This window comes from Pipistrellus hanaki, assembly GCF_964339955.1.
Source record: "Pipistrellus hanaki genome assembly, chromosome: 6".
NCBI classification, from domain to species: Eukaryota; Metazoa; Chordata; class Mammalia; order Chiroptera; family Vespertilionidae; genus Pipistrellus; species Pipistrellus hanaki.
This window is the reverse complement of record NC_140508.1, coordinates 32563640-32585425: the sequence shown is the minus strand read 5'-3', so window position 1 is coordinate 32585425 and position 21786 is coordinate 32563640. Positions and strand designations below refer to the sequence as shown.

Sequence of the window (21786 nt, the reverse complement as noted above, 5' to 3'; positions counted from 1 at the left end):
CCGAGGCTAATAGTGGATTGCACTAAGGGTCGTGGCTGCCTCTCGGGCCTACAGCCTGGGCCATACGCAGCTGGCTCTCATCGGTAGTCATCCCTGGGACTGGGGGTATCCTGTGCACCTGAGAGGATTGGGTGCCGCCATCTTGTGTCTATGGGCACTACCATTTTTGTTGCGGAGTGATGGTTAATTTGCATATTACTCTTTTATGAGATAGGATAAAGGACTGTCTTTTTCTCCCTTAAAAGGTTAAAAGAGATTATATTTCAAAGAAGTAGAAATGGCTTAACATGTTTAAAGAATTCATCAAAATCAATTTTAGAAGATAGGTGGATTTCACTTGTCTGTTTTTGGACCTGCCTGTGCCTTTAATAATCAGTCTGATATGGCTCGGTTTTGTGTCCCTGGAGGTCTGTGAGGAGACTTGCTGCTTTGTCCTGAAAGGTTAAAAAAATATAAATATAAATATAGATATAGATATAAATATAAATATAAATATAAATATAAATATAAATATAAATATAAATATAAATATAAATATAAATATAAATATAAATATATCAGGGGAGGTGAAGCCTGGTTTCTTTATGTTCCCAGTTCTGGTTTGGGTGGAGGCAGGGCATCAAGGTCCAGACATCCCTGAGTCTCTGTGAGCAAAGGCCATTCATCCCGGCCTCAGTCTCAGTATCAGAGATAAGCAACATCAGGAGGGTGTGGGAAGGAGCATGTTCTGGTGGAGGTGGGTTTCACAGAGTGAAGGGCAGGGGCCTTGGATAATTTGCAGGTTTGTGCAGCTTCTTCTCCCTTCCTAAGCCCATTAGAGAGGGAAGGAGTCAATATATTCCGTGGCAGAGAAGAGTTATAGGGAAAGTCATTCATTCATTCATGGAAGCAAAAAGACCATCCAATTCATTCCTGTATTAATTCCACAAATATTTACTGAGCACATCTAAGTGGTAGGCACTCTGTTTGGCCTGGTTTCATGGCACAGATAGGAAATGAAGCCCCTACTCACCAGACCCCAACACCTCCTTCTGAGATCTGAACTCTCTTCCGTTCCCACATTCACCTTCACCACTAGTCTCTCAGACGGGTTCTAGTAGCTGACTTGGGGAATACTTTCTTATTCATTGCAAAGATATATCATTTGAAAACTGAAATATATAACATTTTATGGGGAACTATTTGCAGTTTTGGTCTTGAAACTTTGATTTCCATCCCACCTTGGATCACATATAATTTAATTGGAAAACCTTGAAACTCCAGGGCACCACACAGTATGTAAGAGGTGGAAGCTTCTGAGAAAAGATCATTTGGAACCTTCTCGTGAGGCTAAATCAGGCGGTGGTGACCATGTGACCATGTGGGCACACCCTGGACTCCTCTTGCCAGCCCAGGAGGTTGGCCCTGACATTCCTCCCTCAAATCTTAGGGCTGCCTCCAACTCACCTGCTACAGGTTCCTCCACCTGTGGATGTAGGTGACTGTGAAACTCATCACAAGCAGCACCTTGAAGCCCAGGAGGAAAGTCACAAAGATAACAGCAGATGTCCCTGGACCTACATGGGCAGAAAGAGACATCAACTGGGGCTCTGTGTGTTTAAATACCTTTGTCCTCTCAGGAGAGAGGCAACACAGCTTTTCCCAGGAGTGGATGGAGGTGACTAGGATGCACCCCCAATGAACTTGTAGATGGCTGGGGCTGCTGGGGACAGGAAGAGGTTGGCCAGATGGGAGGATGTGCTTCATGCTGCACCAAACAGGTGAGCACCTGCTCAACCCCTGCAGGGACACATTCACCAACTGCAAGCTTTCCAGGCTCATGGCTCAGCTCCCTGAAACATGGCCGTGCTCCAGCCAGGTGGATGCACATCCTATGGGTAGAATCTCTGCACATGGCAGGCAATGGCCACCAAGTCCAAGGACGGCGAAGACTGAGGCACTGTCACTGCAGTTGGAACTGACACTCCCAGAGACAGCAGACAATCCCTGTGGGAAGTCCACTGTGGTATCCTGGGAACTCCTTGAGGATGCTTCATCTTCCCTGGGCCAATCACAGAGGAGGATTTAGATAGTGGTTAACAGATGCCTGCATGGGTAAATTCATGATGAATGAGAGTGTGAAGGCATGCATGGATGGACAGATGGATGCATGGATGGAAGAATGAATGGGAACAAAGTCATTGTACTCTTTTATGTATTTTCCAATTTTGAATTCTGTTCAGAGACTATGCCATGGATCGAATTTGAGGACATTGTGCTAAATGACATAGGTTAGTCACAAAATGACAAATATTGTATGGTATGCATCTGAGATATCAGAGGAGTCATCCTCAGAGAGACTTCCCCTAGGGACTCCAGAAGGGACACAGCCTGCCCATTCCAGTGTAGACTTCTGACCTCTAGAACTGTAAGGTAACAAACTTTTCTTGTGTTAAGTCACTAAACATGTGGTTACAGTGGCGATAGGCATCTATAGTGCAAGGACAGGGGAACATTTATAAAGGACAGATGTAACTAAAGGGACAGCCTGACTTAAAGTACATAACTCTGGGGTAGGGAAGGCAAAACAAAGAAGCAAGGAAACAAAGAAATAAAAACTGCAATTTTACAATTGAGTGGCAAAGAGAAATAAGAAAAAGGGAGGGAAATTTTAGGGTCTTAAAAGACAAAGAGAACCAAAGAATGTGAGGAATCATAACCATTCTTCCAATGTCAAAACCACTCAACAATCCCAAAGCTCTGTTAACAGACATGGATTATGCTAAACTGACAGAGAGAGGTCAGTTAACCTAGAGATAGTGTAAAACATATTAGTATCATAAGAATTACCAGATGACCTGCATCCTTACACCAAGCCCATTGGACCAGGCCAGCAGAGGAGGACATTTGGGGGCAAGCAGACCTTTAAGGGAGGGCAATTAGGGGTGACCAAGCCAGCAGGGGATGACAGTTGGGAGGGACCAGGTCAGCAAGGGAGGGCATTTGGGGGTGACCAGGCTGGTAGTGGAGGGCATTTTGGGGGTAGGGGGAAGTAGGCCTGCATGGGGATGCGGTTAGGGGTGACCAGGGGAGGGCAGTTAGGGGCAACCAAGTTGGTAGGGGAGGGTAGTTGGGGAGGGGGGGGAGACAGGCCTGCATGAGGCTGCAATTAGGGGCAACCAGGCCAGCAGGGGAGGGCAGTTAAGATTGACCAGGCCTGCAGGGGAGGGCAGTTGGGGGTGACTAAGCTGGTAGGGGAGGGCAGTTGGGGTGGGGGGGTCCAGGCCTGCACAGGGTGCAGTTAGGGGTGACCAGGCCAATATGGGAGGGCAGTTAGGTGTGACCAGCTTGGCAGGGGAGGGCATTTGGGGTGACTAGTCCTTCAGGGGAAGGCAGTTAGGGGTGACCAGGTTGGCAGGGTAGGGCATTTGGGGGCGATCAGGCCAGCAGGGGAGCAGTTAGAGGTCAATCAGGCTGGCAGGGGAGTGGTTTGGGGGTGATCAGTCTGGCAGGCAGGTGAACTGTTGGGAGCCAGCAGTCCCAGATTGTGAAAGAGATATTGGACTGGCAGTTGGACATCCCCCAAGTGGTCCCAGATTGGAGAGGGTGAATGCTGGGCTGAGGGACACCCCATCTGCACAGTGCATGAATTTTGTGCATCGGGTCCTATGAAAATCAACTGAAAGGTGGAACGACCAGTTGCTATGATGGGCATTGACCACCAGGGGCAAGTGCTCAACATAGGAGCTGCCACCAGCCTGCAGGCCCTAGGCCAGCCAAGGTGGGTCCAGCAGGTGTCCTCCAATCGCCTTGCTGGTCACCCCACAAATTGGTCCTGATTGCTGGCCAGGCCTAGGGACCCGACCCATGCACGGATTTTGTGCATCGGTCCTCTAGTCCTATAATAAGCATGAATTAGTACTTCTAACATTAAAATAAAAGATAAAATTTAAACAGAGCTCAAACAGTAGGAGTGGCAGCTTTTCTCTGGATTTTACCTTTGTCTTTGTCCTGGTGAGCAGAGGCCATCAGGGTGACGAATTCGGTGATCGCCAGCTGCCCATCGTGCTCCACCTGGCAGGTGAGCTTCGCATCCTCCCTGTGGGCAGACGGGTTAACCAGGAGCCAGCTCCTCCAGCTGAAGGTCCCGTCCTGGTTCTCTACGAGGGTCGAGGCCGTTTCTGTTTGGGACACGTTTCCGTTCTCCAGCCAGGTCAGCTGCAGGCGCTGGGGGTAGAAGTTCCTCACCAGGCAGGCGATGGCATTCATCTGGGTCTCTGACACTGTGTGCTGGGTAACCTCCAAGGTGGGCGGCACTGCAACAGCACAGGGCACAGCTCTGATCTCATGGGACAGAGATCATCACGGAGGGGGCTCCAGAACTTAGCTTACCCACCAAGCAGAGGACAGGGCTCAGACACAGAGATTCTTAATGTGAATGAAACCACTGAACACCTCCACCTCCACACCGGAGCCCCACCCCTTGTCTCTGGGGAGGGGTAGAGACGGTGTCCTGCTTTTTGTCTTGTTTTGAGGTTTTCATCTTACTGGCAGCTGCTATTAGGGCCCTATGATTGAAATCAACCACCACAGCCCCTGGCATGCAGTCAGAACATACTAACTTCAGCAAAATAAATGAAATTACCGAGCACATAAAAGCTTGGGGCTTATAGTAGGCGCTCAGTAACTGGAGTTGCTATTGGTAAAGTAGATAAAACTATGAAGCATGGGTTGGCATATTGTTGATTTTTTCTTCTCTTTCATGTTATAGATTTTTCACCTGCCAGCTGATAGTAGACCGGGGTGAGTGATGGGCAAATCCAGGTGAATGATAATGGGAAGGATTGTCGGTAATTAGATTCCAGGCAATGCCAAGCTTGGAGCACAGTGCAGGGGGAGAAGTAGGCTTGAGAAAAGTGGCCAGGGGCCAGGTGTGGGCTTGGGCTGGGTGTGAGGGCATCTACCTCGGATGGCCTCAGAGAGGTTGGCAGTCCCGCGAAGAGGAGGGTCCCGCTTTAGGGTGTCGTGGGCCACCTGGCAGATGACCTGGGAGCGAACATCCCCCGGGGCCAGCAGCACCCTGGTGGTGCTGGAGATGCTGTAGGAAGGGCTGTCTCCCTCTGGGTCCACGGTGGTCTGGGAGGCTGGCAGCTCGTTCCCATCCTTGAACCACTTCAGGATGATGTTTCTCGGGGAGAAGCCGTGGGACTTGCAGGTGAAGCTCACCGTCTGTCCTGGCGGCGACCTGCCCGTGGGGCCCGATACCACAGGGGGAGAGGGTTTGGCTGTAAAAGGAACATCATGAATCATGAGCATGATTGTGACTCTCACCACTACCGACAAACATGTGGCACTGTCAAACCTTCTCCTATACTGTTTTTTTCTTTGCTTTTGTCATTCACTATTTTTTATCCTATATTCATGCTGGGAGAGCATGTCACAGTCCTCATCCTACAAAGGAGAAAACTCTTTTCTCCAAAGATGAACTCTGAGTGAGGGGCAGGGCTGACAAGCAATTCCAGGCCTTTGTTCAAAGTCCAACTTTTTCCCCTCAGTCTGGGCCCAGGGACAGAGTTCCTGGTCAGTCTCATTTTTGTGCCCTGGCTGTTCATAACTGGCTTCCAGTCCTTACTGTCAGGTGAATGGGAGCCATGATTATTATCCTCATCAAGTGGAGAAACAGAGGACTTGGGGGAAATAGAGACTTGCCAGAGCACACAGCTGTGGGATTTACAGTGCCGTGGCTCAGTGAGGGTCTGTCCTTTCAACAGGCTCACCTAAGACATTCTATAAAGGCAGATTGGATTTTATCATCAATATTTGATTAATCAGTGGGTTTATTATGTTATTCTGCTCAATTTCTGCAGGTGAGGAGCTGAGGCCCAGCCAAGTTTACTGGGTCATGACACTGACGTAACACCTTGGTTTGGGGCTGCACCTCTGTGCTGGGTGATTCAGACAGAGCTCCTCAAATCCTTCCCACTCTCCTTAAAGGGGTCCATGAATATTGCCATTTTAGAGATGAGAAAACTAACACTGAGAGAATGAAGGAACTGTTCCTTTGGCCACTACTGTGCCCTAGAGGTATTCCCTGTGGCCTCCCAGATGTTCATGTCCACCAGCAGAGCAAGTGCCCACCCTCAGGAGCCTGACCCTGAATTCCACCTGCTGCAGGGAAGAGTGCCCTCCAGTGCCCAGGCTCAGGGGCGGGGAAAGGGGCTCCTGAGGGGTATCAGGCAATAAATGGGGAAAGGGGCTCCTGACAGTGAGTATAGAATATGAACTCCTGCTCACTGGGTACAGGGCCCTCTAGGAAATGCCCCTCCTCCTCCTCAGTCTGCAGAGACAGGATGCTGCCCACGACGATGCTGGGGCTCAGCGCCCCCTCTCTGCTCCATCCAGGCCACTGGGCCAGGCAGCTCCTGTGGCTGCTCCTGCAGCTGCTCAGTGAGGAAAACCCCATAAAGAAGGGAAAGGCAGAGCCATGTCCTGCAGGAATAGTTTCAGGCCATGTCATGGGACATTTGAGGATCTGTCTCATCTCAGTTGAAAAGCTTGACCTGCCTCCTCCACAGGACTTTTTAAAAAGTGTGTTTTTGTTGAAAAACATAAAATACATGATTCTAAGAAATGGATAGGAGCCTGGCCAGTGTGCCTAAGTAGTTGAGCATCAACACATGAATCAGGAGATGTGATTCAGGGTCAGTGTACATGCCTGGGATATGGGCTCCATCTCCAGTAGGGGGCGTGCAGGAGGCAACTGATGAATAATTCTCTCTCATCATGGATGTTTTTGTCTCAACCTCACTCCCTTCTTCTCTGAAATCAATAAAAACATATTATTTAAAAACCAACAAAATAGAACTTAAAAACAAACAAACAAACAAACAAACAAACAAACAAACAAACAACAAACAGGGTTGGAGCGTTCTCTACACTTTGACAAGCTCAGTGGGGTGTTGCCGGGAGCAGGGGCCCTGACCTCTCCCTCCTGCATTCTCAGACAGGTGTCACCTGGGCAAGTAGCTCAGGGAAGGGGCGGAGCTCTCTCCAGGAGGCAGCAGATCTGAGTGGCGATGGAGCCACTGACACCTGTGATGCGTAGGCAAGGGACACACCATTGGGAAGTGTGGTAATACCTGAAGATTCGGGATAAAGCCACCTTCCCTGCCTGTGTCCAGAAACTGTGGGGGGGACCCTGTTTTCACCATGTCTAGGATGGAAACTTGGTGATACCCCTCAAAATTAAAATACAAACACCTTGTGACCTAGCAATAGCACTTCCTGTGGGCACCTTCCCCTAAAGTATGGACAGGGGTATCCTGAATCATTATGTGAATAGCCCAAGGCTGGGAACAACTCACACCCATCAACAGGAAACAGTGTTTGAAGGATGCTGTCTCCACAGGCTGGAGGGGAGGCAGCTGGTGAAGTAGGGGCAGCTCTAGGTGCTGATGTGGATGCTCGGTTTGTGGGGATTTGGCTGGAGTTTTGGGAAGGTTCCCAATAACTGGGCAACAAAGTCTGAGTGTGAGGGGAATGTGAAGGTTTCGGTACCAGTGAACATAAGAGGTGCTGGCTCCCTGTTCAGTGGTGTGCTGGAATGAGCTTTATTCTGTGCTTGCATTCACCAGGCTTTGATGGGAAGAGCATCTGGCTTTGAAGCAGGAAGAAGCTGCTAAAATCAGATGGGATTCTAGAAAAACCTCTCACTCACTGGCCATGTGACTTTGGACAGAGTCCCCTTCACTTTTTGACTTCAAGGTCCCCTTTGTACTTGGGGAGTCAGGCTGGAGGGTCAAAGGTCCCTGCGTGCTCACAGTCCAAGATTAGGATCCTGGGCCTCTGGTAAAACACCCTCAATGAGGACAGTGTTGCCTCAATGGAGCGACCCCTAAGTCTCCCACATGGGGAGTCTCTCCCAGGAGTGAGGGACATTCTGAGGTTACCCAACTCTGCTGACAACCTTCATGGGATTCTGGAATAAAGGGGGTTTCCCTGGCAGACCCACGGTGATTGCCCCCTTCTGGGCATCTCCTCCCAGCGGGGCTGTCAGAGTGAACAGGAGTCTGGGCCTCTCAGGATTTTCTTCTCCTGGGATGTTTCTGAGGGTGAGAGAAAGCAGCACCTTCTCTACTCCCTGCCCTAGTGAGTTCCTTCCACTGCAGGGAGAGAACAAAGCTTCAAGGGGAAGAGCCATTGCCTGCTTTGTTCTGCAGCTGCCTAAGCACCCAGAGCAGAGCCTGGCTCACAGCAGGTGCCCAGTGGGTATCACTAAGGAGGAGCCTAGGCCACACTAAGGGGAGCACTCTCTGGAGGTGGGTGAGGTCTGGCCTTGTGATGGGCAAGTTACTCAGACCATCAGTTTCTCAGCCACCAAGGGGCTGACAGGATTGAAAGGCCAGGGCTGGGGAACCAGACAAGTGGGGGTTCCAGACTTTTCCCACCACTGCGCAGCCGCGGTGGCTGAGCAAATAGCATGACATCTCTAGGACTCAGCTTCCATGGTCTTTAGACCTGGGGGTGGATGCCGGGGTGGGGGTGGTGTTGGTGGTGGTGGTGGTGGTGGTGGTGGTGGTGTGTGTGTGAAGTCAGACCAGGAATCAGACCATGTCTATAAGCACCCACCTCCCCACCTGGCTCCTAGTTGCTGCTCAAAGATGGAAGTCATTCTTACTGACTTGTTGTCACACATGAGGCACAAAGGATCCCCCTGTACTCACCACTTACGCTGAGCTGAGTGCCTGCTCCTGACTTGAACTCCTTGTCACCATCGGCTCCTCTCCGGAACTTCACGCAGTAGTAGGTCCCTGTGTCTGCTGGGGTGATGTTACTGATGCGGATGGAAAAGTCCGTGTTGTTTCTCCTCGTGAAGTCTGCAGCACTTGTTACTCGGGGGAATTGGCCTCCTCTGAAATCATAGATTAACTCCCGGCCAGGCCCTGTCCCTCTGAACCACATCATGGGCCCCACGGGGAGCAGGGAGGTCACGGTGCAGCTCAGAGTGGCCGTCTCTCCTGCTGCGACGGACACTGGCTTCTGAGGCTGAATCACCTGCAGCTTCTCACCTGTCCCTCCTGGAGGGAAGCACAGAGCAGTTATTTAGTCAGCATATGGGACCCTGTGGGCTCCGTCAGTGTTTATCAACAACAGCTTTCATGGACCGAGGGCACACTCTGAGTGGGCCTTGAGTCCAACACATTGCATGTGTCATACATGTAACTGATAGATTCCCCCCTTCCTCCAGTTGATGGACGGATGTAAACCCCACCTGTGGCCAGACATTCCTGAGCTCTGAACCACCAATCAGCACCTGCCAAATACCCTAAGCCCAAGATTCCTAAGTCCCTAGGTCCCAAATAACCAATCAGTGTGTGCTGAGTGCCCTAAGCCCCATCCCCTAACCTTAAAGGTGTTTGTACCCCAGTGCTCACTCTGTTCTGCCTCTCTCTGTGGAAGCAGCTGACAGGGGTACTCTCCCCTCCAATAAAGCTTGTGTGTGTCCTGTCATCCCGTTCTCCAGCTACCTTCTCTATTTAATCTATCAGTAACCCTCACAACCAACCTGTAATGTGAGAGCCTATAACAAATGAGGAAACTGAGGCACAAAGAGGTAACAGAGATTGGGTTTAATTTCCCCCCCAACCCCCATCAACCTCTTCTGCTTGGTGTCAATAATGGAGGGGCTGTGCTGGGCTTTTGCCTGCAACATGTGGGTGCCCAGCTGAGCGGATTGGCTCCTGGAGGTACAGTCCATCCGGCCTGAGGAGATGAGAGCATCAGCCAGTTTGTCTCTGGCAACCTTGGCTGGTCGTCTGATGATGAGGAAGTTGGTGCAGAGAAATAGAACATCCCTTGGAATAACATTCATTTGCAGAGAACTGCAAAAGGAAACCAGTGCTTGCAAAAGACTCACTGAATCCTTACCCAGATTCCTCTTTAACGTCTCTCGTTAAAGGGACTGGGTGGTACTTGCTACTGAACCTGAGCTACAAGTTGGAATTGAAGCAGGTCATGGCTCAGCTTCAGAATGCTTCCTTAGTAGGAATGAAAAGTTTCCAACAAAACCCCAAAGCAATCAGAAGCTTTAAGGACGAATGGACTTGGCTGCCTATGTTCTATGGTCCTCTGGCACTGAAAGAAAGCTCAGAGAAGCCACAGGTGCTAAATTAGGGAGTGAATCTCAATGGCTTGAATGGGGTATGTTCCCATTAAACCTGCAGATGTCCAGGTTTATAAAGAAACACATTTATTTCTGGATGGAGAAGGAGGAAAGAATGGGTGTGTGAGGAGAGCCAAGCAGATGAGCACCATCTGGGCAGTAGCTCCTAGGAGACCTGTTGCATCCAGACATCAGGATGCTTCACCTCCAGATGACCCTACACCCCCAGAGGCAGGTCCTGTCCTTCCCCACAGGACTTAGCATCACCTGCTGTTCCTGAGCCCTGATCATCCTTCATTTTGGGGCTGTTTTTCTTCACAGAAGACGTTCTGATGGGAAATGCTAAAAAGTCATTATATGATACAAGTAAGAAAGGGAAATTAAACTGTTTGTAATATTCTGTGCTCTCTAAAAAATAAATGCCTATTACTATTCAATTTTCAATTTCATTTCATAAAACAACTTGAAAAAGGAAAACACAACTTTTCCCAGTAAAAAAGCTATACTGATAGTTCAAGAAAACTTAGTAGAATACATGCTTACATTTCCTCCTCCCTGGAATCACTCTGAAGTGACAGAGAAACGGAACAGAGTGGTGGAGTCTTAGCTGATACAGGCGTAGCTCGTTTTGTTTCATTTTACTTTATCGCACTTCACTTTATTTGCACTTTCACAGGTGTTGGGGGTTTTACAAATGGAAGGAAAGAAGACCCTCCACCAGAGAAGGAGGGGGTGAGGTAAGATGGGAGGGGAATGATTCACCAAGGAACCTGTTTGCATTGTGAACAACCATGGACACAGGCAATAGAGTGGTGAGGGCCTGGGAGGGGTGGGTACGGGTGAAGGGGTCAATGGGGAAAAGCACACACACACAAAGGGGACATCTGTAATGCTTTCAACAATAAAGATAAAATTTTAAAATGTCCCTCCACCAGCAAAAAAATTATGGCTCATTTTATCACAGAAGTTTGGAACTGAGCCCACAATATCTCTGAATCAGGCTTGTACATGCTTGTTGTAGAGACAAAGGGAAAATGAAAGGATGCCATAAGGACACATTTAAGTTGTCTTCCAGACACAGCAACATCAGAGTTACCTATTTCTAAAACATTTCCCTTGGAAAATGAATCTACTCTTTAATCAAATGGAAACATGCTATTCTGTAATTCTTTTTTTCTGAGCTGCACATCTGGTGTTAATAAATAATCTTGTGGCATAATGTTCACTGGCTCTAAAGTGCTCTGCTGCGTGGCTGATATCAGTTAGGATGCTTGGGCCAGAGGTAAGTGTGCAAACAGCTGAGGTGAGTAACCAAGGCATTAATGGTCCCCCAGCACCCAGCTCAGAGGTGTCCTTAAGGACAGGGTCTGGCCTCAGCCTCATTTTTTATTTTTTTGTATACTTCCTTCAGGCCTGTCTCATGGTCAGGAGAGCTGCTGCTGTAGCTGTCAGCTTCACATCTTCCCCAAATGCAGCTAAGAGTTGGACAGGCTGCTTCTCCTCTCACATCTCAGATTTGTCAGGGAGGAGTGCATTTCCCGCAGCCAGGGCCAATCACTGCCCAGCCCAGGGGAAGATCCTTCCTTTCTCTCCTTGGGGTGGCTCACCAGGTCCTTTCTCCAGGGAGAGCCCCTGCTGATCTTCAGCAACCCAAGCAGTGCCTTGGTGCTGGGACACCTGCAGGGCTGGGGAGCCAGTGCTGTCACAGCGGGTCATGGCAAGACACACATGCTCTCTGCCTCCCAGGACAGTGTGGTGATCTGTGATCTCTCGCCCCTGATCTGCGAGTATTTTTCCGGAGATGTACCTAGCAGCTGTTGGCTTCAGGGGACCCCATGTTTAGCAATTTACAGGGAAAAGGAGGAATATTTCACAGAAATCCTGCTTGCTCTGTGTGCTTGTTAAGGAGGGGCTGTCAGTGGCCGTTGTCCTGTCGTCATGCAGGGCTCTCTTGTCCTATCCGGGCCAAACAGATCTTTCTGGATTCACCCTACCCCTGTTTTTTTTTTCACTAAAAAATGGGAGTTCAGTTAACATTTTATAGAGTCAGATGTGAGTGGCTTAAAGGACAGACAAAAGAATTCTATTCTATAAGTATGCATTGCAAATTAAAATTTGTGAGGTGCCTTATTTGTAATTCTGTTGGATAGTGTAGAGACTCATATATTTCTATCTGCCATGGAGGATTTCCAGGGGAGGTGAATATTGGTTAGTTTACAGGGTGACTCTGCTTTCTGACTTTGGTGAAATATTTCAAACTCTCCTACTAGTCTTTCAAAGACTATCTTCCCTGCTAGGTTCAAAGGCATTTTAAGAATTACCTCCTTGGAATCACCTAAGACTTGAAGCATCACCTGTTTTGCTGCCTCTGGTAACAGTGCAGGCGATGGTCCCACAGAGAAACCACTCAGATCCCTGACTTCATGCGCTCAAATGAAGCCCTGACCTTGGCCTTCTGTGCAGCCCTGGGTGACACACCCATGTTTCTCTGGAGGCCCTGAAATTTCAGGGGGGAAAGAAGCCCAGGGGCAGGGAGGGAATATTCTACCCCAAGGAGTGCTCACCTGGGAGGCCCAGCAGGAGAGTCAACATCAGGCAGGGAGGAGGGCAGGGCCGGGAGGCAAGTAGAGGCATCTGGGAGGCCTGATTGGCCTGCTGTGTCCAAGTGTGTGCTCAGGAACCCGAACTCTCTCTGTGAGAGGAGTGAGGCTCCAGCTATGTGATATAAGAGGAAGCGCCTGGGAAGGGGTGACAACGGTGTGACACAGTAGCCAGCCTGTAAATTCTAAATAGTTTCTGATTGTGAAATAATCACAGTCAGGCCAGCAACCACAGGGTGAGCAGTTACTCATTTTAGTTTTCAGAGGGATGTGGACATGCCTCCAGGGAGTAGTGCTCCTTTTCCAGCCCCACTGCCTGGGGCCTCTGCTCTCCACTGGCCCCTCAGCCCATCTGAGGTTTTCATGGTGAGGCCCCATTTGGGCACCCAGGACAAGAAGGGTGGGCGGTGTGGGCTGTGTGCCAAACTTCCCAGGCCAGGACCCTAGGATGTTGCTGGCTTATGGCCTCATCTCCCTCAGCCTCATCAAGAGCTACTCATTGGAGGAAGGAAGAGGGCTCACCAGAGCCTGGTCAGTGTTCAGATGGATCCAGGTCCTCTCCTGCATGACTCTCTATTCCAACCGCTTACTGATGGAACTGGCAAAACTCCACCCAAACACACATTGTAGTGTGGTCCTTAGAAGTGGTTTGTGCCACCTTACAACAAAGGACATAATTTCCTTACATGTTTCCGGAAAGCACGTGTATTATATGACCACATTTATACACACAGGCATTTGTCTCAGAAAAGTGCAACTTATGTTCACACCAAATGCTGTGAGCAAAATAAATCCTACTTTGAGGATTTTCCCTTTTAGCAACTTTCAAATGTACAACCCAGTATTGCTAACCGTAGTCACCATGTTGGATATAATATCCTCAAAACATAGTTATCTTATAATGAGAAGCTTGTTCATTGGACTACGTTGACCTATTCTTCCATCAAACTCACAGTCTCTCTCAACCACCAATCTTTTTTTTGTGTCTATGAGTTTCCCCCTAACCCCCAGTTTCCACCAATAACTGAAATCATACAGTAATTCTTCCTCTGCCTGAATTATCACATTGCATAATGGCCTCAAATTCCATTTTGTTGTTGCAAATGGCAGCATTTCCTTCCCTCTTTGGATGAATAATATTCAACTACATGTACAGCGACCCCTCTCTGCTCCATCCAGGCCACTGTGCCAGGCAGCACCTGCGGCTTCTGAATGAGGGATATTCCTCAAAGAAGGGAAAGGCAGAGCCATGTTCTATAGGGATAGTTTCAGGCCATGTCATGGGACATTTGAGGATCTGTCTCATCTCAGTTGGAAAGCTAGACCTGCCTCCCACAGAGGAACTTTTAAAAAAAATGTGTTTTTGTTTTTTTGCTGAAGAACATAACTACATGATTCTAAGAAAAGCACTGGAGTCTGGCCATTGTGGCACGATGGTTGAGCGTCAACACATGAACCAAGAGATCACTGTGAATTCCTGGTCAGACAGATGCCTGGGATGTGGGCTACATCTCCAGTAGGGGGCGTGCAGCAGGCCGCTGATCAATGATTCTCATCATGGATGTTTCTGTCCCTATACCCCTCTCCCTTCTTCTCTGAAATCAATAAAACCATACAATTTAAAAACCAACAAAACAGAACTTAAAAACAAAAACACAAAAGGGTTGGAGCGTCCTCTACACGTTGACAAGCTCAGTGGGGTGTTGCAGGGAGCAGAGGCCCTGACCTCTCCCACCTGCATTCTCAGGCAGGTGTCACCTGGGCAAGAAGCTCAGGGAAGGGGCAGAGCTCTCTCCAGGAGGCAGCAGATCTGAGTGGCGATGGAGCCACTGACACCTGTGATGCGTAGGCAAGGGACACACCATTGGGAAGTGTGGTAATACCTGAAGATTCGGGATGAAGCCACCTTTCCTGCCTGTGTCCAGAAACTGTGGGGGGACCCTGTTGCCACGATGTCAAGAGGGAAACTTGGCAATCCCCACACAAATTAAAATGCACACACCCTGTGACCTAGCAATGCCACTTCCATGAGTGCCTCCCTCTAAACTAGAGTGACACATAGATAAGGGTATCCTTATAGGATTCATTGTGTGAATAGCCTAAGGCTGGGAACAACTCACACCCATCAACAGGAGACAGTGAATGAAGGATGCTGTCTCCACAGGCTGGAGGGGAGGCAGCTGGTGAAGGAGGGGCAGCTCTAGGTGCTGATGTGGATGTTCTATTTGGGGCAAGGTGGCCAAAGGTATGGGGAGGTTCCCAATCACCTGGGCCACAATGTCTAAGTGTGAGGGGCAAGCGAAGCTTTGGGTACCAGTGAATGAAGAGCTGCTGGCTCCCTGTTCAGTGTTGTGCTGTAACCAGCTTTGTTCAGAGCTTGCATTCACCAGGCTTTGATGCAAAGAGCATTTGAAGCATGAAAAGAACAGTGAAATCAGATGGCGTTCTGGAACAATCTCAGTCTCTGGCCATGTGACCTTGGGAAAATTTATTGACCTCAGGAGCCCCTCTGTACTTGAGGAGTCAGGCTGGAGGGTCTAAAGGTCCCTGCGTGGTAACTGTCCAGGATTCAGGATCCTGAGCCTCTGGTAAAACACCCTCATTGAGAACCATGTTGCCCCAATGGGGCGACTCCTGAGTATTTCCCATGGGGAGCCTCTTCCATGGGTGAGGGACCTTCTCTACTCCCTGCCCTAATGAGTTCCTCCCACTGGAGGGAGAGAACGCAGCTTTGAGGGGAAGAGCTGTTGCCTGCTTTGTTCTGTAGCTGTCTCAGCACCCAGCACAGAGCCTGGCTCACAGCAGGTGCCCAGTGGGTGTCACTAAAGAAGAGCCTCTGCTCCATTGAGGGAGCACTCTCTGGAGGTGGGTGAGGTCTGGCCTCGTGATGGGCAAGTCACCCAGACCTTCAGTTCCCTCATCTCTGCAACCAAGGGGCAGACAGGATTGAAAGGCCAGGGCTGGGCAGCCAGACAAGTGGGTGCTTCACTTTTCCCACCACTGACCAGCCGTGGGGCCTTAGCAAATAGCTTGACATCTCCAGGCCTCAGCTTCCCTAGTCTGCAGACGGTGAAGTCAGACTTGTTGTCACACACGAGGGAGAAAGGATCCCCCTGTACTCACCACTCAGGATGAGCTGAGTGCCGGCTCCAGACTTGAACTCCATGTCGGCATCAACGCCTACTTTCCGGAACTTCACACAGTAGTAGGTCCCTGTGTCTGCTGGGGTGATGTTACTGAGGCGGATGGAAAAGTCCAAGTTATCTTTCATTGTGGCATCTGCAATACTTGTTACTCGAGGGAAGTGGCCTCCTTTGAAACTGTAGATCAACTTCCGGTCTGGCCCTGTCCCTCTGAACCACAGGATGGATCCCACAGGAGAAAAGGAGGTCACTGTGCAGCTGAGAGTGGCTGTTCCTCCAGCTGTGACAGACACTGAGTTTTGGGGCTGGATCAGCTGCAGCTCCTCACCTGCCCCTCCTGGAGGGAAGCACAGAGCAGTTATTTACTCAGCATATGGGAGCCTGTGGGCTCGGTCAGTGTTTATCAACTATAGCTTTCATCGACTGAGTGCACACGCTTGAGCCCAGGACATTGAATGTGTAATACATTTAACTTTCACAATGAGCCTGTAATGAGAGAGCCTATAACAAGTGAGGAAACTGAGGCATAGAGAGGTAACGAAGAGTGGGTTTAAGTTTCCCCCCCATCAAGTGGTTTTGCTTGGTGCTAGCAATGGAGGGGGCTGTGTTGGGCTTTTTCTTGCAACTCGTGACTGCCCAGTAGAGCAGAATTGTTCCTAGAGGTACCACCTGCCCACGGAAGGACTTTGTCTCTTTGAGAAACACCAAGGAAGCCATGGCTGGTCATCTGATGATGAGGAAGTTGGTGCAGAGAAATAGAACATCCCTTGAATAATATTCATTTGCAGAGAACTGCAAAAGGAAACCAGTGCTTGCAAAAAACTCATTGAATCCTTACCCAGTTTCATCTTTAACGTCTCTCGTGGTTCTTGCTGCTGAACCTTAGCTACAGTTGGAATTGAACCATGTCATGGCTCAACTTCAGAATGTCTTCTGAGTATGAAAGAAAGTTTACCAACAAAGTATGGGAAGCAATCAGAAGCTTTAAGGATGAATGGACTCGGCTGCCTGTGTTCTATGGGCCTCGGGCACTGAAAGAAAGCTTCAGAGAAGCCACAGGTGCTGAATTAGGGAGTGAATCTGAATGGCTTGAATGTGATATGTCCCCATTAAACCTGCAGATGTCCAGGTTTATAAAGAAACACATTTATTTCTGGATGGAGAAGGAGGAAAGAATGGGTGTGTGAGGAGAGTCAAACTGATGAGCACCATCTGGGCAGTAGCTCCTAGGAAACCCGCTGCATCCAGACATCAGGATGCTTCACCTCCAGATGACCCTACACCCCCAGAGGCAGGTCCTGTCCTTCCCCACAGGACTTAGCATCACCTGCTGTTCCTGAGCCCTGATCACCCTTTGATCACCCTTCATTTTGGGACTGTTTTTTTTTTTTTTTTGTTTTTGTTTTTGTTTTTGTTTTTGTTTTTGTTTTGTTTTTTACACAGAAGATGTTCTGACAGGAAATGCTACATAGTCATCATAAATAAAAAAGGGAAATAAATGAAAAATCTTTGTAATATTCTGTGTGCACTAAAAAATCAATGCTTATTACTATCCAATTACATTTCATAAACAAACTTGAAAAAGAAAAACACAACTTTCCTGATAAAAAAGCATACTTCCAGTTCAAGAAAGCTTAGTGGAATACATGTTTACATTTCTTCCTCCCCAAAATCACTCTGAAGTGACAGAGAAATGGAACAGGGTGGCGAATCTAGCAGATAAAGGCGTAGCTCATTTTCTTTCACTTTGCTTTATTGAGCTTCACTTTATTTCTTTTTGCACAGGTGTTGGGGGTTTTGCAAATGGAAGGAAAGTAAACCCTCCAGCAGAGAAGGAGGGGGTGAGGGAAGATGGGAGGGGAATGATTCACCAGGGAACCTGTTTGCATTTTGCATAACCATGGACACAGGCAATAGAGTGATGAGGGTCTGGGAGGGGCAGGCACCGGTGAAGGGGGTCAATGGGGTAAAACACACACACACAAAGGGGACATCTGTAATAATTTCAACAATAAAGATAAATTTTTAAAAGACCCTCCACCAGCAAAAAGGTGATGACTCACTTTATCACAGAATTCTGGCATTGAGCCTGCAATAACTCTGAGGCAGGCCTGTACATACTTGTTGTAGAGACAAATGGAAAATGAAAGGATGCCATAAGGAAACATTTAAGTTGTTGCCTTCCAGACACAACTACATCAGAGATACCTATTTCTAAAACGTTTTCCTTGGAAAATGAATCCACTATTTAATAAAATGGGAACATGCTATTCTCTAATTCTTTTCTCTGAGCTGCACATCCAGTGTTAATAAACAATCTCATGGCAAAACTTTCACCGGCTCTAAAGTGCTCCGCTGCGAGGCTAATATCAGTTAGGATGCTTGGGCCAGAGGTAAGTGAGCAAACAGCCGAGGTGAGTAACCAAGGGCATTAATGGTCCCCCAGCACCCAGCTCAGAGGTGTCCTTAAGGACAGGGTCTGGCCTCAGCCTCGTTTTTTATTTTTGCTTCAGGCCTGTGTCATGGTCAGGAGAGCTGCTGCTGCAACAGGAGAGCTGAAGCTGTCAGCTTCACATCTTCCCGAGATGCCGTTAAGAGTCAGGACAGGCTGCTTCTCCTCTCACATCTCAGATTTGTCAGGGAGGAGTGCATTTCCCGCAGGGGAAGAGCCTGCAGCCAGGGTGAACCCTTATGGCACCGAGCGAGAAAGGACCTTACTTTCTCTGCCTCTGATCTTCCCTGGTGCTTGGTCCTCCCCTACCCCTCCACCATTCCCACACTCCAAGGTCATAGATGATCACAAGGAGACACACGTGTGCACACGCTCTCTGCTTCCTGGGACGGTCATGGGCACTGAGTGTGGTGATCTTGCACCGAGGCCCAGGAGTATTTCTGGTAGCATCTCAAGCTGCAGTTGGCTTCAGGGGACTCCATGTTAAGTAATTTACAGGGAAAAGGAGGAATTTTTCATAGAAATCCCGCTTGCTCTGTGTCCTTGCCAGGGAGATGGCCTGTCATGCAGGGCTCTCTTGTCCTATCCGGGCCACACAGATCTTTCTGGATTCCCCCTACCCCTCTGTTTTTTTCCTTAACGATGGGAGGTCAGTAAATATCTTAGAGAGTCATATGTGAGTGGCTTAAAGGACAGACAAGAGAATTTTATAAGTATGCATTGCATATTACAAATGTGAGGCCCCTTATTTGCAAGTCTGTTGGATAATATAGAGACTCATGTATTTCTATCTGACTTGGATGCTTTCCAAGGAAGGCGAATATTGATTAGTTTATAGGGTGACTCTGCCTTTTGACTTTGGTGAAATATGTCAAACTCTCCTACTGGTCTTTCAAAGACTATCCTCCCTGTTAGGTTCTTGGCTTCAAAGGCATTTTAAGAATTACTCCTCGGCCAAACCGGTTTGGCTCAGTGGATAGAGTGTCAGCCTACGACTGAAAGGTCCTGGGTTCGATTCCGGTCAAGTGCATGTACTTTGGTTGCGGGCACATCCCCAGTAGGGTTGTGAGCAAGAGGCAGTTGATTGATGTTTCTAACTCTCTATCCCTCTCTCTTCCTCTCTGTAAAATATCAATTATATTTTTTAATATATATGTAAATTACCTCCTTGGCATCACCTAAGACTCAAAGCATCATCTCTTTTGCTGCCTCTGGTAACAGGTGCAGGTGATGGTCCCACAGAGAAACCACTCAGATTTCTGACTTCATGCGCTTAGATGAAGCCTGTCCTTGGCCTTCTGTTCAGCCCTGGGTGACTCACCCATGTTTCTCTGGAGGCCCTGACATTTCAGAGGCAAAAAGTCCAAGGGCAGGGAGGGAATATTTTACCCCAAGGAGTGCTCACCTGGGAGGCCCAGCAGGAGAGTCAGCAGCAGGCAGGGAGGAGGGCAGGGCCAGGAGGCAGGGAAGGGCATCCTGGAGGCCTGAGTGGCGTGCTGTGTCCAAGTGTGTGCCCGGAGAACCCGGACTATCTCTGTGAGAGGAGTGAGGCCACGGCTGTGTGATAGAAGAGGAAGCTCCAGGGAAGCGTGACAAGGCTGTGACACGGTAACCAGCCTCTACATTCTAAAGAGTTCCTGCTTGTAGATTGTGAAATAGTCACAGTCAGGAAAACAACCACAGGGTGAGCAGTTACTCATCTAAGTTTACAGAGGGATGTGGACATGCCCCCAGGTACTAATACCTCCTGACCCCACTGCCTGGAACCTCTGCTTTCTACTGGCCCCTCAGCCCATCTGAGGTTTTCATGGTGAGGCCCCACTTGGGGGCCCAGGACAAGAAGGGTGTGTGGTGTGGGCTGTGTGCCAATCTTCCCAGCCCAGGACCTTAGAATGTTGTTGACTTATGGCCTCATCTCCCTCAGCCTCAGCAAGAGCTACTCATTGGAGGAAGGAAGAGGGCTCACCAGAGCCTGGTCAGTGTTGAGATGGAAACAGGTCCTTTCCTGAATGACTCTCTATTCTGACCATTTACTGATGGAACAGGAAATAATCTCCCCTAACACACAGTGTGGTGTGGACCTCAGAAGTGGTATGTGCCATCTTGCAACAAGGGATCTAGTTTCCTCACATCTTTCCGGAAAGAACATCTATTATACAGTATGACCACATTTATACACCCAGGGGTTTATCTCAGAAAAATGCAACTTATATCCACACCAAACGCTGTGAGGAAAATAAATCCTAAGCATCAGAAATCAAGAAGTACCACAGGAATACATAATGTGAGGTCTGTCAGCAAAATCTAAAATATTCCATTAGCAGAGCTGAAATTGGTTGCCTCCAGGAGGTGGAAAATAGTGGAGGTGAGGTTGACCCCAGTTTTCATACGTTGAATTTGTAGAACTATTTTCCTCTTCAAACACCTGTATATGTAACCCAGATAAAGGTAAGATCTAATTCTAGATCATTAATGTTGTCCGTGTTGCAAATAAGAAGACTGCCCACACTGGTAGCAGTAGTAAATGTTTCACAGGTCTGATGGGTAGGAGTGATGATCATAGTCAATTACCAGGCTACACAGTAGTCACAAACCCCTGGAAATAGTAATGGTAACTTTTAAAGATTTCATGAATGAGGAAGAGCTAAAGATAGCCCTAATTAGAGATGCATAAACAATTATGGGCAAAAGCATGTAAGATTGTGAATTTAAAGTTAAAAAATTAGACCTACCAGAGGCATATCATGTCCATGAATGGGGAAACACATTATTAAAAATATATCACTTTGCCTGAATTTACATATATAGTCAATGCAATAATAATAATAATAATAATAATAATAATAATTACAGCCCTATTTGGCTTGACTCAGTGGATAGAGTGTCAGCAGGTGCACTGACGTGTCCCAGGTTAGATTCCGGTCAAGGGCACATGCCCGGTTGTGGGCTTCATCCTCAGTGGGGAGTGTGCAGGAGGCAGGTGATCAATGATTCTCTCTCATCATTGATGTTTCTATCTCTCTCTTCTTCTCCCTTCTTCTCTGAAGTCAATAAAGAAATATACTTAATAAAATAATAGTAATTCCAATTTTTTTTTTTGTGTGTGAAACATGACAAAGTCATTCTATAATGCATTTGGACCCAGAATCGCCCTCTGATTTAAACAACAAAAAGAGTAGGGAAGATTTGCCCCAAAGACTTATAAATATGGATTATAAAGCCGTCCGAACCAAGACAGGCTAATTCTGAGAGAAATAGGCGAGTAGCTGAAAGCAGCAGAGAGCTTATGCATAGCACCAGGTATTTATGGAAAGTTGACATGTCAAAGGTGGCAGCGCAATCACTGAGTGCTGGGTAATTTGTCCTTGTGGAAGAAAATGTCTTTACCACCTACAACACACACACACACACACACACACACACACACACACACACGCACACACGCACGGG

The 21786-nt window shown here is 48.3% G+C and overlaps 1 protein-coding gene across 1 annotated transcript in view; it reads right to left on the bottom strand.

Annotated features, from left to right (window-relative positions):
• Nucleotides 1-240: 240 nt before the first annotated feature.
• LOC311624522 (immunoglobulin gamma-1 heavy chain-like) overlaps nucleotides 241-21786 on the bottom strand; it is a 76134-nt gene continuing 54588 nt past the window's right edge. The window contains exons 5-10 of the mRNA XM_084887880.1: nucleotides 15865-16221; nucleotides 8703-9056; nucleotides 4944-5264; nucleotides 3978-4295; nucleotides 1447-1556; nucleotides 241-434 (exon numbers count right to left, since the gene is read on the bottom strand). Of these exons, the coding sequence (XP_084744006.1) occupies nucleotides 1450-1556; nucleotides 3978-4295; nucleotides 4944-5264; nucleotides 8703-9056; nucleotides 15865-16221 (1457 nt within the window). The 3' untranslated portion in view covers nucleotides 241-434; nucleotides 1447-1449. The remainder of the gene's footprint in view (nucleotides 435-1446; nucleotides 1557-3977; nucleotides 4296-4943; nucleotides 5265-8702; nucleotides 9057-15864; nucleotides 16222-21786) is intronic.